The 19,571-nt window shown below is 42.4% G+C and overlaps 1 protein-coding gene across 1 annotated transcript; it reads right to left on the bottom strand.

The window, feature by feature from the left end:
* Window positions 1-3,957: 3,957 nt before the first annotated feature.
* On the bottom strand, window positions 3,958-16,555 carry PARL (presenilin associated rhomboid like). The gene is made up of 10 exons (XM_039557294.1): window positions 16,494-16,555; window positions 16,217-16,415; window positions 15,345-15,485; window positions 12,810-12,858; window positions 11,443-11,538; window positions 9,911-10,060; window positions 9,478-9,548; window positions 8,024-8,125; window positions 6,106-6,203; window positions 3,958-4,343 (listed from the first exon to the last, which is right to left on the bottom strand). Exons 1-10 carry the CDS (start codon window positions 16,538-16,540, stop codon window positions 4,226-4,228), a joined length of 1,071 nt encoding a protein of 356 aa, XP_039413228.1. The 5' UTR covers window positions 16,541-16,555; the 3' UTR covers window positions 3,958-4,225.
* Between the last annotated feature and the right edge of the window lie 3,016 nt (window positions 16,556-19,571).

Below are 19,571 nucleotides of genomic sequence, written 5' to 3'. Positions count from 1 at the left end.
TCTGATGAGAGAGGGGTAATGGCTTTACACTGAAAGAGGGCAGGTTTAGATTAAATAGTGGGAATAAATTCTTCCTAATGAAGGTGGTGAGGCCCTGGCCCAAGTCGCCCAGAGAAGCTGTGGCTGCCCCTGGATCCCTGGAAGTGTCCAAGGCCAGGCTGGGCAGGGCTTGCAGCAACCTGGGATAGTGGAACATGTCCCTGCCCATGGCAGGGGGATGGAATGAAATTATCTTTAAGGTCCCTTCCAATCCAACCCACACCATTCTATGAAGCTTTAATAAGAAATTAATTATGCAGTGGAACTTGAGAAGGTAAGATTTATTGCTTTGTTTCAGCTAAGCAGTTTCTATCCTAGTGTATTAGTACCTCACTTCAGTCCAGATTTGCACCTGCTCCTGGGGCAAAGGGGTACTAGAAATGTGGATATGGACTGGGGCAGAACCTCTCCGTGAGTGTTTGGCCTCTCTCTGAAACACAATCATGAGATAAAAAGAAATTCCTTTGCAGATGATCCTACTGTCCCAAGTATCTGATTTAGCACTTTCCCCTGCTGCTAACAGTTTTGATTTCACCACCCCCCCCCCTCCTCACATGTCAGCTGGGGCAAGGAGACTCAGAAATGTGAGGTGAAAACATTTTGATCCCAACACAGAACTCTTGTCACAATACTGTATAGGCTATTAGATGCATTTCATTTGTTGTCTGAAAACCCCGCAGACATAATTTTACTTTTAAAAATATGCAGGGAGACATTTATTAATTTTCTGCAGATCTTGGTTTTCTGGAACTGCTCTATTCTATGCTGTAATTTTTAAAAATAAATCATATCTGGTAAAGGGAAGCAGACTTTACAGCCATGGGAGAAAACAGAACATCTGTTTTATCATGTTATCACTGGCACAGTACAAATGATGCTCTTGATCCTTGTTCCTAGGCCTGACTTAGCAAATACATTGCTGAATAAATTGGATGTCTCTGCTCATCCTGTGCCTGACGCTTCCTAGTACTGAGTTCAGCTCTGGCACTGCCTGTCTCAGAGCCCACCTACAGCATCAGGGAGTGCTTTGAGCAGCTGCTCATCACAGTTTGTAGGATGAAATTGGCACAAAGGCTAACTCAGACAGGAAAACCAGAAGATGCTGGATGAGATTAAAAGTTGTCTGCATTTAGAAGATTTGTCATGATTAAAAGCTTGGGAGGAGGAGGGGTGGAATACTGCAACAGTAAGACAAAAGCCATCAAATCAGAAAGCAAAACAGCTCTTGCTGCCAGGAATGGGGGCTTAAAGCTCAAACAGTTTTAACACTGAAGTGAAATTACAGTAGAGCAGATTACTGCAACAAATTATTCCTTAAATATGGCAAGGCCAAAGCAGACTTTAAAGCCACTGAAAAAGGATGAAGAATTGTGCCTCTACACGATTAACCATGACTTTATACTTATTGCTATTTTCCCACGTAAACACTAGCTGTTGTCTCTGCCAAGTGTCCGCATAATCACCACATTGTATTTTTATTCACAATAATCTCTTTGAAAAGGGAGGGGAAAGTCTTTCCGTGTGGTTGGTTTTGCTTTAGCTGATTGGTTCTTTTTGTTGCTTTTTTCTAGGGTTGGATTTTGGGCTTTTTTTGGTCATTCTTCTGTCAGTAAAAGGTGTGACTAAATGCTGAGATACTGACACTTGCTGATGCCACATTTTGGAGGAAGGGTATTTGCTTGCCAGAAAGGTATCCTATGTACTCTAGTGAGCTGTTGTAACTTCAGGGCATTCCTTGTCTGAGTGACTTGAGAATTGACTTTCCTATTGCAGTTTTAAAGTCATTTTGGACAGAAAAGATAGTTTGTCTTTACCAAACAATGCTGCAGAAAGGCTCAGGTGCAAAATGACATGAAACCCACTGCTTGGCTACGTGAAGATTTTTGTACAACCTTACATATGGTACACACCTCTAGGGTCTCTATAAATGAGGAAAATTGAGATAGTGAACAGCCTTTAGAAGGATGAACGCTCTTATGCCTAAAGTTAAGGTGAAGCTTAGGCATGAGACCCTCAAACCACAGCCACTGGCAGAAAAGCTGGTGACTTCCAAACCTCTGTGGCAGTTCCAGGATGTTTTTTTCAGGTGCTGAGTCCCTGCCTGCAAGCTGAAAGGGTGCAGCAACACGCTGCAGGGAGGTCTAACACAGCAGAAGTGGGACTTCACTCCCTGCAGATGATAGAGGGGCAGGAGGTACTGGCTGCTATGTTGAAGAACTTAATCGCCTCTTTGGCTTATTCTACTAGACCTGTAAAATAAAATGTTCTTCAGGTTTTAGGCATTGCATTTCCTGCAGTATTATTCCCTGCTGCTTTCAGCCATGATCTCTGAAAAACTCTCAGCAAATACATAATTGTTGAAGAGACTAGGTAAGTTGCTGAGTGGACAAGAGGTAACACAAGGAAGAGAAAGAGAAAAAAGGAGTGGACAAACACAATAGATGCAAACCCAGCACGTGAAGTAGTCTGAAGTATGGCTTTTGAGCTTCTCGGGCATGAAATCCTCCCTTAGGACAAGCCTGTTCAGTGGCCATCATCTGCTGCTGCTGCTGGCTTCTCCCTGGCTGAGCAGGCAGCAGTGCTCTCGCTGCATGTTCGGCTGCCCTCTCTCTGCTGCAGGCAGGGCTGCACTGTGGCTGAAGCCCTGAGAACTGGCATGCTTGTCCAGAGTACCATAGCACTCCCCTTTCCTGCTTTGTAAGTCATAGATTGGAAACTGAAAGCCAGAAAAGCTCAGGAGCAGAGCAAAGGAATATTAGGTACTCCAGCAGCTCCTTCATTGTTTGAGTGTTTATGTCAACAGGCACATGAAGTCACAAATCCTCAAGTGCTTCTTTTTTCTAATGAAGAAAAAAAATTAAACAAGCACTGGCATGGGACAGGGAGTTTACACCAATTTTATACTCCATCATTTATTAAAACTGGTGCCACTTAGCATTATGTATTCTTTTTCCCCACAAAAAATATACTTTATGTGAGGCACTACTGTAAAGTAAAAACACAAGTTGCTTCTTACAAATGTAACATGTTCTTTGGCAGGTCAGTCCACCTGGGAGGACTAACTCACCTGACAGGAAAGAGTTAAAGGGCTTGAACCCACCAGCTTGTATCTGGGTAGATTCCTCAGCCTTTGCAATGGGTTCAGTGTCATCCTGAGTAGCAGCATACCCCAAATCCAGTTTCTACTTGTGAAATAGGAGAACTGGGTACCACCCTCAGGTTTACTTTAGTAGTTACTTCTGGTTACAGTGTTGCTGATCTCAGACACGTCATCTATTTTTGCTGAAGCTGCTGATTTTCTAAAACTGGCAGATTCTGAACCAAATGTTACAGGTTTAAAATTCTTAGAAAAACCTTAAAGGAAAGCACAGCTTAAAGAATACCCCCTCCCCCCCACTCCCAAATCAATGTACTGAAAGAATACAGAAAGCAGTATAACTCATGGTAGAATGTCAAAAACCACAGTATGACATTCTTCCCCTGCATGTGATTATGAAAAGGATGTATCATTGTAGTAAAATCTAACAAGATCTGAAAGCTTGCTGGAACTCAACAGAAATGAAAAACACAAGTTGAAAAAGCCACAGCTGACAAATAAATCTGGACCATTAAACCAGTACATAAGCCTTGGCAAACAATCCAGTATTGCTTCACTTATTTCAAGTTTCAAATCAAACAAGACCATTGCCTCATTTCATCCAATCTTTTCAACAATAAAAACCACTGAATTTCACCATATTAGCCTTATTTAAGTCCCACTTTCCCTTCTAGGAAAGCACCTTGTATTGTCAGGCAGATATGAGGGGTGTGTGTGGTCCCTTAATGTCCTCAGTTTCGGAAATGTTTATCTTCCTAAGTATTAACCAGTTGTACCCCATTTTATTTTTGTTTTTTTTTTCTGACAGAGAGTTAGGTCACTTAATTGAAAAACATGTTTTATTCCACCTTTAAAAAGGTAATGCAGACTATTACCTCAAAAAAGCAATAGGATAAAAACCTTTATTGTTCCACTTTTGTCAGAGTTCATTTTCTATGGATATGCATTTTTGTAACATAATTTTGTTACATTAGAAACTTCAGCTCCTTAGAGGCTTAATGTGGAGTAGCAAAAACCCTTGAAAACCAATTCAATCCCATGTCTTCAAGTAAGATACCACTTGGGCACGAGGAATCTCTAGGATTAGAATCAGTTAGATTTTCCACCTCCTCCCTTTCCTGTGTTCTTTGTCCTCATTTCATGCCACGCTTTCACCAGTGGTTCTCTGTTCTTCCATATGAGCTCATGGCCATAAGTCACATACCACCTGGGAAAGAAATAATAGTTAACTGCAACTTCTCTCTGCATCTGAGGGAAACCAGGCTGAGCACTAAGACCAAGTAAATGCTTAGTAAAGAAGACAAGATAAACTAAGGCACAAAGAACATGCTTGGAAAACGGCAGGTAAGCCACTTGTTCTCTTGACTCCAGTTAACTTTGTGTTCTTGTTTGCCTCAGTCCTGTGAATGCACAGTTTTCATGCCTTTAATTTCATGCTGTTGTGATTTCTACTAAGAGAGATATAAAAAATTATCTCCACTTAAAAGACTGTTAAAACAGTTCTGTTGCTTGTGCTAATCCTTACTGACAACACCAAGGAAAAGCGTTCTTCTTCTATATAAATACAACTGCCCCATAAAGAACAACCATGTTCCATTCAAAATGAATTTTCTTCTATAAGCACCTAAAGATTAATCTATCAAAGTGTTCTAGCTTTGTTTATATTCACATATGCTAATAGATGAGTATCAACAGAAGTGATTAAGCAGTGGAGGTTTTGGTGGAGAGGTATGAGGGGAAGCAACCACGTGGAAATAGGTTGAGGGTTCTCTCACAAGCCGAACTCCACACCTGAGTCCTGAGGAACAAAAGCACTTTTCTTGAGCCAGCTGCCAGTGAACTGGCCATTCCAAATTATACAGCTGCTTTCTAAAGTGGGAAGTAATGTATAGAAAATACTTTGTCATTCAACATATGTCCTAAAGAAGGCCCTGTTTCAGGATGAAGTGACTAAAATCATCATTGAATAGAACAAACACGTAAAACGTATGTGGGTGAGGAAAGCAAGAAACTTGCCAACTCCAGAGCACTTTTACTGCAACTGCTGTCTATCCTCTTTTAATATGTGAATCTGCATTACCAGTGCAGGTTGTTCCTTCATTACAATGAACAAGCTCATACAGATACATCATGACAGAAAGCAGTTATGAATCAGCAAGACTACATCTGATGCATTTGTGATGCCAGAGAAGGGGAGAAAGGGAGACTGTACAGCACAGAGCTTATTGACACCAAAGTCAAGAAATAGGAAACAATTTGGTCTACAAACTGGTTTGCCTTTAAGTCTTGCCTAGTGAAATCTCAGGTAGGCTTTTCAAATGCCTACATAATATATTAAAAAATGCACTTAGCAATAGGTATGCAATTGGGTAGAAGGGGAAAAACTCAATGTAGTTCAAACATGGAACAATACAGAACTGTTTCCTACAAACTTGTTTCTAGTAGTTCTTACTAATTAGGAAGGCTCCCCACAAAGGCAATACAGCAACACTGAGAAAACAGCACTAGAGGCTGCTCAAAGCAATTTGGCCTGAGCTTGTATTAACTCTGTAGCTCACTCTAAATTGGCAATTAGAGGAAAAACACTGAGACAAAGACTTTTTTTTAGCTCTCTAAAGTTATTTTAATTTGTCCATTCTGTGCTTTGTGAGAATCTTTTCTGCCCTGTGACTCTCTTCAATGTGCTGGCAAGAGCAGAACAGAGACAACCAGCCCAGGTTATGGTTACAGGACCACCTGACATCTAATCCGTGATTCTAAGGCAGTTCATCTCAATTCTTTCAGTTCTAAGTGTCTGTTAACAGTGTTTTCCATAAAATTTTACAGCATTAGAAGGGTAACAGTGAGTTGTATTCATTGCTAGTTAAGACAACTTTGCAAAAAAAAAACCCCACTTCAGCAATATAGGAAGGGGGGAAAATAAGGTATTAATTTAAAATACAAAACAGAGTCAGTAAATACAGACTTACATTCCAAAGAGAGCTCCCCCAAGGTGTGCAGCATGGTCAAAAAGTCTCCAGCCTAGAGCAAGCCCTGCAGTGTCAAATGCAATTATGGCTTTTAAAGCCTAGAAAGGAGAGAACATGGAACAGACAGGATCAGTCACAACATAAAATGGCCAATGATAACAGTTTCCTATTGTAGCACAGAGCAAAAATCTGGAATCAAAAAACAGCCTATAAATTTTATATCAAAGCAATTACTGTAAAAAAATTGTTTTAAACCAAGAGACTCAGTCTTCACCTGTATTGTGCTGCCAAAATACAGATGTGAGCAGCTACAGAATAGTGCAGAATGTGTCTTTTTTGAACACTCAGCCTCTTCCAGTCTTCATTTCTAAAGCTACAAATACATTCCAAACTTGAGCCAGGAGGAAATAGAAATTACTTGAAAGAGTACATGCTATAAGAGACACCACAAAAGATTGCAACATTCTCATTCTCTAATTCTGATGTAGCTTAGATTTATGTGCATCTGTGCTCCTGAACACAACCCCCTAGTGGATGGAACATGTGGGGCAGCATCCCTGTCATCTTATCTGATATAAACATTGGTTGGAAGGCAGAAAATCCGGATGACAGTGAACAATTCCACACCCAGAGCAGCATAAGCAATGGTGTACCATCTTCAGGAGACACAAGGCACCAGAACTGTCAATACACAAGGTTTTACTAAATGCCTCATTTCATAAAGACTGACAGATTTAACCCAAGGATGAAATGGTACTTCAGGCAGGATTTCTTTCCTTAAGCATAGGTGTTAGAATAGAAGCTCTATTGCTACATTGGCTTGTTTAATTTAAAAGCCCATTACAGTATAGGCAAGGTAGATTAAAGGAGTCTGTAAAGTTTAGATATACAATTATATAGTAGGGCTATAGTCATTCCACAGTATTGTTTATACTGCAGTAGCTGATATTGCTCTTGTTTTGCTGTTGCAATGAGCACTGCTCATGGCAATGCTCTCTGTGGCTCTGCCTGTATTTCTACCCTGGCCATTTTTTTAAAGAAAGATGCAGTTATAGGGTAGCACGCAAAAAAAAAAAACAAAAAAACCCCAGGTCAACTCAAGCAGAAGTGCAAGAAAAACATGAAGGCTACATCTAAGAACGTTTGTTCAAATCTGTAAGCTTCGCTTACAAAAAGTAGTAAATCTCATGATCTTGGAATGACCTGGCTTAACTGCTTTAAGCAGTAAAACAACTTTAAGTAGTGGACCAAAGATGATTAACTTATTAAAGCAAGTTAAGATATACATGAGAAGCTTTTCTTAAACATGGCAGTGGATCTGCATAAAAGAACTTAATGAAACAAAAAAAAGGAGTCCCAGTACTACACACGAAGAAAAGTCTCAGTAGCCTACTTCTAATTCCAACAGCGTTCCTAAAGTATCAAAAGATGATATGCAAAAGAGGAGGCAAATATTCCTCCAGGGCTGGAATGGAATCTCCTGTAAGAAGTGAAATTCTCTGTTTCTCATCTTGATAAATTTTTCTTTAACGACCATGTACCAGTTTTACATCAGCCTGTTTCAAGTGCTGCTATAAAAAATATCACTCATCAGAAAGAAGAGGATGTGTATGTAGGTTTCCTCAGACAGGTGAACCTGACCCCCTCCCAACTTCTTTCACCTCTTGGGATTAGATCTGAAACAGACCCATAGAGGATGGAATTCAGGATAATTCTGAATTCACCACTCTGCTGTAATGACTGTGCTAGGCTGCAACAACTCAGAATTGGTCCCCAGGACTTCTATGACCCCTCTTCTCTTTCAAAATAAATTTAACAGCTTAGAAACACAGACGAAGAGGACACATGCTCAGATACTGAAGAGGTATGGGGAAAGTGTTTTAAGAATAGCTTTTCTTTGAAGTTCAAAGGCACTTACACTTCCTGCTGTAAATGTGAACATTGGAAGAAGTATGATGGCCAGTTTTGCTTCTGGCATCTTCGTACACACGGCTGCAAGGACAGTCATTATAGCTCCTGACTGTAAATACAGGAAAACACATCAAAGCAAGCTAAGATGTTACATAAGGGATAATACATTTTTCTGCATGTGAACCTCTTTTCCTTGGGGTTTTTATTTTCAAATGCAGCCCTATGGTAAATCTCGAAGTACAAAACACCACAGAAGAGTTCAGAATAAAAATAAAACAAGGCACCACTATTTAATTTCAGTATCTGAAATTATAAATACTGGGGAAAAACATCCTTCAAATCCTCTTATATAATGAAGAAATAGTCACTCCTGAATTTAAGATAATGATTTATGTAAATGTGCTTTTTCCCAAGTAAACCCTAGAAATCTAACACTATTAATCTAGCATAGACATGTCTGATGAAGGGAATCATTCTGAAGCTTGTACAAAACCAAGGAAAATAACAGATAGACAGAGACAAGAACCTTTTGTCAATGAAACAAGTAATTCCCTGGACTGTACTAAATTGACCATGGGCTTTTGTATCCCTGAAATAATCTCAATGGAAAGGCTCTGAATACAGTAAACTAATGCAATGTGTGGTAATTTCAGTAAGTTCAGATCAGTAAGACTAAGGAAAAGTAACTTGCTCCAGATATCATTTATTCATAAGACAAAAGGACAACACACAGACAGCATTTCCAAAAATTCTAACCTCAGCACAGCTTAACAGTTTTTTCCATTGCAATAGAATAATGAGAATCTAACTTTGGGCTTTTATCAGAATTATTTAGTATAGTAAGTTAAGCCTTTAAAATCTGGCAAATGTCTAGGTTAACCTCAAATTTAATGCAGGTTAAGCGTTTTAAAATGTTCCACTACTAAAAACACTTGGAAAGAACTGGCAGCTACTGGAGCTCCTCAGCCTGCCTCATATTGTTCATTGGGTGATACTTTTGGCAGGAGTGCTGCCCTTCCTGCACAGCATGCCCTACAACTTCCACTGGGATCACATGCTGAGTTTGATTGTCTGATTACATTATCTCTTTCTAAAGTATACTATTTTTAATTAGAGAAGACTGCTACACAATTATGAAATACCACTTCTGCAATAAGTTACATAACTGATCTGCTCAGGGACAAGAGGTCCTGCTGTTTAGGACTCATTTACAACCCTCAGCATTAAGTGGTGTTAGTTTTGGGCAGCTGCTGCAGCAAAGGTAACAGATCTGAAGAACAGGCACTTGCCTGTTGTTTCACAGGAGAACCAGTTCGTACCTGGTTCCTTGATTTTGGTAAAGCTTTCTAGTTTCCATTACCCCAAATATACTCTTGGCTTTTAAGCAGGTTAAAGAATACAGCAGGCTTTCAAATTGGCTTCAAAGATCATTATCAGTCTCTCATATTCCAAGATACTTACAGCTCCAAGGGATGGTTCAAACCTTCCCGTGGCCATTTTAGCAACATAACTGACAAAAGTGGAGATAACCCCTGAAAAAGAGACATTACTACTGGAAATGATGGCAGCAATGCAGACAAGCATCAGGAAGTACAAATTAACTGTCATCTTTTGTCACACAAATCCCAAGAGACTGTATAAAGAGCTGTTTTATTTTGGTAGTAAAGCAGGAATTAAAACCAGATACAGTTTTATCATCTTTCAAAGCCCAGTATGTTAAACCCACTAAAAATCTGTACGGCAGCAAAGTAGTACTGCATTTAGTATAAAGCAATGTGTGGGATTGAACAATGGCCATCTGTCATCACACATCTATTAACCAGGCACACACTTTACTTGTATGAACACATATTTATATTTTTTAAGTGTTGTAAATATAAGTATTTAACATTACCAGCAGAAAGGTATACTGCAATGAACTGCTCACACCCCAGAAGAGAGACAATGCTGCTGGAAAAACTCCATAAAACATACATATTTGCTGCCATGTGGAAGAGAGAGAAGTGACTAAACGTAGAGAGCAGCATGGGAGAACACAAGGCTCCTACAAAAGAGAAAAGCAATGCACATAAAGAAGTCAGTATTTTCTTTTGCTTCAACTTGCACGTCATGCAGACTAGAAATGATCAAGACACACTATAGGCTAATTACACTTAGATTCTCGAATACAAGCTATATAATAAACCTACCAATTTCAAATTCCAAGCAATGACTTTTGGAAAGGTAGAACATACACCCCAAAGATATGCAAGCTGCAATAACAGTTTTAGTTACCTACTGGGGATTGTTTCATAGAAAACATTTATCTTATGACGTGTCCTATGCTTTGAAACAGAAAAAAGGTATTTTATTTATATATGTATATGGTGAAAGATTTTTAATATATAAGCAGCCATATAAAATTAATTTGCAATGAAGATGAACTCAGAGAAAAAACACTTTTTTCCTTTTTGCAAAAGCTACGAGCTCTCCTCACTGAAACAGCAGCCTTGAAAATGCAAACAAGCCAATTAGCAGGTTTGAAGGTCAACTTTATTTAAAATAGGAGTGTTTGGGGTGACATGCTCAGATCTGGGTAGCAGATCTCTTTAGCTTTGGAGTGCATGGGGGAACTGGTTGAGTTTCCACATTTCCAGCAGAAATTAAGAGGATAGCAGGAAGTACCTTCCGACCACATTTTTGTCTCCTTCTCCTTTTAATTCTTTTCTCTGCTGTAGAAAGGAAACCCCATTTTTCTGCCATTAAGTATTACGAAAGTTTTTCCCTAGGTTAGTATCTTCAATACATTTCACACACAACGAAAGCCAAGTTGGTGCTTGGTTTGTTTGGGTTTTCTTAATGTGAGCCGAAGCACAGCTTTGAAACAAGGACTCTGTACACAAAACCTAGAGACTAATGCTTGTCTACTGATGAAACCACACATACATGTGACTGATGATGGTTCTATCTGCATCCCCCAGAACATTAAAGGAGGGAAACAGTCACACTTGAGTCTAGTTTATGAATGGCATTATGTAGTACAGTTTATTTTCCTCCTTTGCTGAGTGGCTTGATTTGCACTCTGTCCAAGAAAGCAGTTCGGCTGCTGTCACTGGGAAGAGTACCTCTCACCTTTATTCAGGCAGGAGCTGCATCCCACTGCGTGCAGGTAAAGGCCAGATAGCAGGCAACAGTTTTGATATTACAATATTTATAAAAGCACCGGTTTTCTTTGTTTTAAAAAATCAGATCCATTACTCCTAACATTCTTCCCCTCAAGCCACTTCCTGCCTAGATGGAATGATGTGTTTGGGCATGACTGAGATTGCTTGTGGGTGATGGAGCTCTAAGTAAGCCGTATGCCACCTGAAGCTTCTGCTTCATGTATGATCAGAGGTTCTATTACATCTCTGTGTAGGAAAGTCACCCAAATTATTGTTCACTTACTGGAGGATGGATTTGAGGTGAAATATGTAAACATAATCCGTCGCATGCCAGGCAGCCTCCACAGACAGAATACAAAGACATTTGCAGCTATAATACCTATTAAGAGGGGGAAAAAAAGTATAAAAGCAAATTATGAATGTAATATGCCATAATGCTTACTGAAAGCAAGTATTTAAAAAGGCAGCTTGTAGGATTGTACTTTTTCTTCACAATCCCATTAAAAACAAAATCCACTTCTTACTTTGTATACAGTTTAAAAAAAGCAATGAAAAATACTGAAAGCTACATTTATATAGTGGAAGTCTTTCAGAAATATGACATTTAATTGCAACCATTCTAACATACAGTGTAATGAATCCAGCAGTCCAGAAAGATCTGTGCTGAGAAGGTTCAAGCTATAGTTTCAAACTGCTATTCCATTGCAAAATCAGTGAAACAGGAGCCAGTTAAAAGGTCCCATTTCCTGCCCCTCTTGCTGTTTATTCCCAAATGGCACCCATCTACTGCACACTTGAATTTAACTGCACACCTTACAGCCCCAGCACAGTATCTGTATCATGACCTGACTTGCACAGTGAAGCAATTCAAAGCATTGTACAAAACTTCCTGAGATCACTTGTTAGTTGAGTGGTCTGAGATGATTTTGGCCTGAAACATTCAGCACTTATGCAATCTAGTCTTCAAACTGGGAGTTAACACTTCAAAGAGTTAGTAAGTTGGTTGAAATTTTTTTTTCCAAAATGTAGAAAAGGTAAATGGCAGAGAAATAGCATTTCAGTAACCTTGTGCTAACAACTTGCTAATACAGATTCAGTAAATACCTAATGTAGAATATGTAACAGGAGATAGGGCTCAGCTATTGGATTTGAACCAAGTTCTCATCAATTTCATTTCACTCATTACATTTATCTTGGGGATTTCAACTGGCATTAGGCTAACCAATCAAAACTACATTATAACCAAAGGAAAGCTCAAAGGCTAAGTTTTTGCTACTTTTCACATGTCATACTGCAAACATGTAACTATTAGGGATTTAATTTCCACAGTTCAATGGAATATATACACCTATTTCTTCTAAAAGCATTTGGTGTTTTTCATAATTCCTGAGAAAAATATTGCTGGGGGAGGATTCTAGTTAATCCTCCACACTCTCTCACACAGATGCATAGGAACTTTTTTAAGGCATACAAAAAATAGTTTGTGAGAAGGAAGTGTAGCAGAAACAGGGTATGTGCAGGTGTAAATTTACATATGCTTTGTGCCCAACAACCTAAACATGGTATGAAAGCCATCTGTTTTAATATACTGTACCTGTTTGCCATATTTCTCTTCCTGTGAATGTCTAATACTTGTAAGCTAACACAAACCTGTCACAGTCCGCTGACCCTCAGTCAGGCTATTCCACCAGCTGTTAACCTGAAACAGAATTATTGTTCATCAATGCCACCATAAAGCATTTGCAATTTCAAAAACAGTCATGTAAGGTTGTAAGTTTTTAAGAATGGAAAGCATTTGTTTGAAATCTGTGAAGTAAATAAGTTTCAAGTTTTTTTACTTCTGATTGCTTCAGCTGTTCAAGTTGACATTTCCTTACTGAAGAACAGCTATTTACCCTCCTTTTCATAAAATACCCCAATATGGATGAAGAGTTTCTTCAAAAAGAATGGGGTTATATCCTTGTACACAACTCCAATGGGTTTACCCTGCTTGCATTAAACAAAGATCTAGCCCATAATGCTGACTTTAGCAGATTAGCCAAAGTTAGCATAAATCCTGCCTTGACTAAGCCTCACCCTAATGCTAACATCACACCACCCACCTTTGAGTGATTCCACTTTTGTGCCAGGATCACTTTTGCAGAGGTGGCTCACAAGATATGGAATCCATTCCCCCTTGCGTCCAGCTCACCCAGCCCTCCTCCAAGTTTAAAACCCCTGAAAAAAGTTTATTTTGAGCGCAGTCAGCCCACAGACAAATTGCACCCCCCTTTTCCTTCCTCAGCTTTTGTAATCATTTTGGACATATATTTTGTTGCTACCTCAATGACCTTCCAACCATACTGATGGGGACAGTGTAATAAAAATTATCTGCAGGTTGGAGGCAGGGGATATAATGCTGTATGAAACAAAGTATTCACTATTTGATATCAAAGTAACAACTTCATTGCATTTTTTGTTTAATTCTCTGGCAAAGGATATTCTTCAGTATAAGAACACAGAACAGACATGATTTTTCTAAAATACAAGGATTATATGCCCTCAGAAACCACTGGGAGAATCCTCAACTCTTAGAAATAGAATTTACCCACTGAAGAAGGGGATTGGGAGTTTAAGCCTATTAACAACAGGGCAGTTTAGTTTTCTTTTTTGATAGCTAATCACCAGATCTTCCCCTTCAGGTTTTGAAGGCAAAAAAAAGTATAAAGGCATAATTATTTAAAAATATTAAGTGCTGATCATAATCTCCCCTGCAGTTCATATACACCAAGCAAGAAAGCATGCTAGGATAGAGGTAATTTTCTTTCTAGCAGCTTATACATGGTTCCATAGTTTAGATTTTTGACCAAAACAGTACTGATTAACACCCTATTGTTCTATATTTTGGTGAATGGTATTTGTACAACATCAAGATCTTTTGCATTTCTCGCTCTGCTGCTGCAGGTTGCAACAGGCTGGAACGGGACACAACCAAGCAGATGACCTGAACTAACCAAAGAGAGATCCCTACCAAATAATACCATCCCCTCAAAAGAGGGGATTTCAGGAAATTTAACATATTTTTCTCATGAACTGGTTGGACACTGGTCTTTCCACAGGAGATTGTGAGTGACGGCCTTTGCATTACTTGTTTTCTTCTCTCTTCTCACACTTACTAAACAAATTTTTGGTGATTGTTTTATCTTTATCCCCAAGTTTTCTTGCTTTTCTTCTCCACTCAGCCCACTGGGGGTTTGTGGGGGCCATAAGCGAGGAGCTGCATGGAGCTCAGCTGTCAACCAGGGTTATCCCACATGCCCATTTCCACAGCAGTGCTGGTGTGCACAATATGCATTCGAAAAATAGCTCTTGCGTATCCTATCCAGGATCCCGAGCCTCTCCAGCTCCACGCTCAGACCTACTTCCCTTGGACAAGGAGACCTGAAAGAGTATCAAGCCTTGTCTATCACAACCCAGTAATAACCTTGAAAAAAACGTGAATATACATGAATGATTACATTAGTTTTAAGTATACTTAATTAAAAACTAAATGACTGATACTTCTGGGATGCCAACTCAATTTATAACAAATCTTGCAGCATTTATTTTGTTCTTGCTGCCTAAACTTCAAAGTACTTGCATGGAAATGTCAGTTCTCAAAGTAAAAAAGCCCTCTAAAACCTTGTATTTTTATGGGTTTAGAGGCAGAAAATACAAATGCATTTCAGAAGCCAGAGCACTGAAAAGCCTTAAGCATAAGGTTGAGAATTTAATCTAGCTCTGTCCTCTGGGAATTCATGTTCACTTTCGAGAACACTTAAGATACAGCAAGAACATTTGTTGGGGGGTTTTTTATGGTGAAACAGCAAACAGTAACTAGTTTAGATGAACAAATTCCTACTACTGACCTCTCTTTCCTGCATTCCTGGGTGAAGATGATATTTTTCTCTATTTTTTTCCACTATAACTTTTGCAGTGGTATTGAGTTACAGTTTTCTACAACTAATTTTATCAGTTTTCCTTGTAAGTCAACTATCTACTGTAATTTGTTGAGAACCCAGTATTTCTCCAAGTTCCACATCAGAAAAACCAGGACAAGTATCTGTTGTACAAACGGTGCTTGCACCAGAGGAGAGATGAGGCTGTGCCTCGCACTCCTGCAGGGATCCACCCCTGTGCGAGCAGCCCGGGCTTGGCTCCGTGTACCTGCTTTCTGAAGTCGCCTCTCTTCTGCGGCCGCATTTTATCCATCCAGTCCGCTCGAGCTTCCTCAAAGTAGGTCTGGACACGCGACTTGAGCGACTCATACTGCCAGATGGCGGCGGACCCGAAGGCCGAGCCTGTGAACTGGGCGATACCAGTGAAGGCTCAGTGACCGCTCCATCCCGGGCTAATGCCACACGCCGAGCCGGCTGCTCAGCCCCGACCGGTGCAAGCACGGCAGCGGGAGCTGCGGCTGCGCTGAGCAGCGGGACTCACAGAATCACGGAGTCCTTAAGGCTGGAAAACACCTTTAAAATCATACGTCCAAATGTCAAGCCAGCACCACCACTGAGTTCGCCATGCCCTCGAGTGACATATCCACGTGTTTTTTGAATACTTTCAGGGACGGTGACTCCACCACTGCTCTGGGCAGCCTGTTCCAACGCTTTACAAGCCTTTCTGCTTTTTTTGTTGTATGTTTTTTTGGTGGTTTTCTTTTTTTTTTTTTTTCTAATATCTAATCTAAATCTCTCGTGGTGCAACTTGAGGCCATTTCCTCAGGTTTACTGAATGTTCAGTTGCAGGGGGTGATGCTTTATCAAAAAGGTTCACAAACAAAATTGGTCAATGAAATTACTAAGTTCACTGAAATGGAATGAAACTGGGATACCTTTACAATATTCCCATTGATTTAGTTGAAGTTACTTTCTGTTATCTCTGTACAATGCCACAGCATCTGGCCAACAACCTTGCGTTAACTGACTTACTGAGAAGCGAAACCCGGAAAAGCATTCCCGTGGGACAGATGGAATATGCTCCTTGCCGACCCGCTCCCCCCACCCGGGCACAGCACCCGGCCCGCAGGAGCCACTTACCCCTACGGCGAACAAGAGCGGCTTGACCAGGCGGCGCGGCGAGGGGCGGCCGGTGGCCGTGGTGGGCGACGGCGGGCAGAGGCTGCGGCGCGGGGGTGGCGGGACGGGCCGCGCCTCGGCGGCGGCTGCCGGGGGCTCCTCGGGCCGCGGCCGCGCCCGGCGGAAACCCCGCCGCGGCTGCAGCAGCAGCACCGCCAGCCTGCGGGGGAAACACGCGAACCGTCAGCACCGCCCGCCCCAGCTGCCCCTTCCCCTCCCCGCCCCGTCCCGGCGGTACCTGTGCGGCCGCGGGCCCCCGGCGCGGGCCCAGCACCGCCACGCCATGTTGGCGCCTCCCCGAGCGCTTCCGGGGCAGCCGGGCGACATCTTCCCGCCGATGGCGGGGGAGCCTCTCGGTCACCGCCTGGGCGGGCGCGGCTCCCCGCGGCTCCTGAGGCCGCTCCGCACAGGGGTGGATGGCCGTCCGCGCGGCTCCCGGTGCCGCCGCCGGGGCACAGCGGGCAGCGCCGGCGGGTCGGAGCACTCCCGGGGCCGCCATGTCGGGTGGGTGGTGCTCGCTCTGCCGCCATGATGAGCGTGGCAGCACCTTCACCGCCACGGCCCCCTTGACGCGCGGCGGTGGCGCCGTGAAACCAGGGGCTGCTGTTGTAATAAATGAATTGGTTTCAGGGTGTTGGTTATTGCTGTTTGGGTAGGATGTAGAAGAGGGGAGTTGAGGGTGGAATAGATGGACATGTTAATTGAAGGGAAGTTGTGAGACTGTACGGGTGTAATGCTGGAATGTAACCACTGGATGGGGATATAACAAGGACCCAATGGGTTTAATGGCAGGAACTTTCTAGTACATTGCCTCGTAGGGTACAAGGGATGAGGACGATGCCCTAGACTGTGATTGGAGAACGAGCCATCCAATGAAGTGGACTTGTTTGGAAATGATTGGTGAGGAATGCACGAAGGTATAGACCAACCAGCGAACAGGAAAGGGGCCAATCAGCACGAGGACTGGGAAATGCACCAGTCCGGTGGCACCAGAGACTTTAAAAGCTACCTGCACCCGGGGGGGGGGGGAAGGGAATCCTCCTGCGGAACATGGGGTCCAAGGGGGCACTCAGTGGGTCTCACTGTCTTGTTGGAGCATTGTTTTGTTCTGGCTTGTCGCGCGGAGCCTGGGCTTATCCTGGGTTTCCGCTCTCAGCAGTTAACAAATAAACGAGTTGACTTTTCCTTTAGAAGTCTGAGTCTCGTTTACAACAATTCTGGGGGCTCGTCCGGGATAGGCCACGCCCCCTGGCCGGTCCCGAGGAAGGACGAGTCCAGGGAAGACGCGTCTGGCAGATTTTTGCCACCCGGAGTTTTGGATTTCTTCGAGACCGTGGAGGGGCAGTTGGCTTTCCCGAGTAACGGCTGAGAGCACGACAACCCAGAAGGAGAAGAGCCCTCCGAGAGGGAGTGGGGCTCGCAGATACACAGGTCAGTATTGCGAGTGGGGTGAGGCATAAGGGGGTGCGAGTGTGTGTATTAGGGCGGCTGGTTGGAGCGGGGGCTGCGTGTAGCGGGCTATCGGAGCGAGTGTGGAAGCGAGTGTGGACGAGAGAGTGTGGTACTCTTAGGAGGGGGAGACGGGTGAGTAGTTCTTTTTCGCCGCCCTTACCCGCGTAGGCTCCCATTCCTCCGCGGTTGGAGGCTCCGAGGGGTGGCTTGGCTCTGGGTGTGAGGGCTGCTGGACTCTGGGGTGGGGCGCCGGCGCACGCGGTGAAATCCCAACGAGGATGGGGGGGGAACACAGTAGCCTCACCGGCCAAGGCTGCCTGGAGGGCAGTTCCTCAGGGCAGATCAAGGGGAGATCTGGCACCCGGGGAACTAGGACGTTGGAGGTTGATAACTTCTGCCCGGAGACCATCAGGTCCGTGTGGCCGCCAGACAGGGGATTGCCCCTTCTCTGGCAGCGGATGGGGAAGGTACCCAACCCAAGGGGGATTAGGACCCCAGGCTAGGGATCCCGAGTGTGGATTCGCAAGGGGGGGAAGTTTCTCACGGCACCTCAAGCTGGGAATCCTGCGTGTGGGGGATTCGTTGAGGGAGTGAGAAAAATTCCTCGAAGCGCGGTGACAAGGAGAGGCCACCGGTTGTGAGAAGCTCCCTCACTCAGTAGGAGTGAGAGGGGGTGTTAGAACCTGCCAAGATAGGGATAAGTTTTATTTTTGTTATATATATATATAAAGTGATTTTATCTTTTAATTGGGAATCCAAGACTACTTGGGTGTATTCTGTTAGTAGTATTTGTTATATCTAAATACTTTTTTAATAACTTAGCAGTGATACATATATGAATTTTGGGGGGGGGGGGCGGGGGGGAGGGAGAGATTGATTTGGTCGCGTGATTGCGGGAGGCTTGATAGGCGAGGTCCTGAGGTGAGGTTCATCCAATAATCCTCAGGCCGTCTATTAAGGAGAGAGTGTATGAATGTAAAATATTTGGTTTGTGTAGGTGCTTTTATTTGCTTTGGAGTGTATTGTATGTGGATAGGTTTGTGTATTTGTGTAAGAGTGAGCTTGTCAGTATGATGTTGGGATTTTATGTATTTCTTCAAATATAAGAAGGTTTTAAATCGCAGAGTTGTTGAGGTGGTGGTTGGTAACTTCACTGGAGTGGTCAGGGCTTGGTAAAATTGGTCAGGGCTTGGTCTTAATTCTAGAGAAAGCTCTAGAGAAAGTTCTCATGACAGCTAACGAGGGCCATCTTAAAATTTGTGGAACGCCCCCAGCTCCAGGAAGGGTGGTGTTGGAAGTTACGGAAGGAGAGGGGCTGGAAAACTTCAGGGTCCACCCAGTTTCTAGTAACCTTTGAGGCTTGTTTATATTCTCACGGTATTTTCCCACGGACCGCCATTTTTTTTTTTAAGTTCCCACGATCTCTTTGAGGTTTCCACACATAGTTTTTATTCTTTTTCTCTCCCGCATTATTGAGATACCTTGGGTTATCATTCTAGACCAGCAGTCTTATTAGGTTTCCATATTAAGGAATTAATTTAAATATAAGACTTGAATCATTTTAGTAATGCATTAAATATTTAAATTATAATCCAATTATTATATTAAGGAATTAATTTAAATATAAGACTCGAATTATTTTGGTAATACCCCACATGATTTAAAAGCCATATTAAGCAAGAGAGCCAGTCAATGGATATCAGACAGCCAACTTCTAAAGTATGAATTAATTTTAAATAACATTGAAAGCCTGGAACTGGCTACCACAAGAGTTCAAAACCCTGCCCAGTTTTTGTATGGAGAACCAGAAGACAGATTAGAACATAGGTGTCTTGAAACCATAGATTTACAGACACAGAGAAGA

Source organism: Corvus cornix, chromosome 9 (genome assembly GCF_000738735.6).
Source record: "Corvus cornix cornix isolate S_Up_H32 chromosome 9, ASM73873v5, whole genome shotgun sequence".
NCBI classification, from domain to species: Eukaryota; Metazoa; Chordata; class Aves; order Passeriformes; family Corvidae; genus Corvus; species Corvus cornix.
Note: the sequence above shows the minus strand (reverse complement) of the source record. Positions and strands in the feature narration are given on the sequence as shown.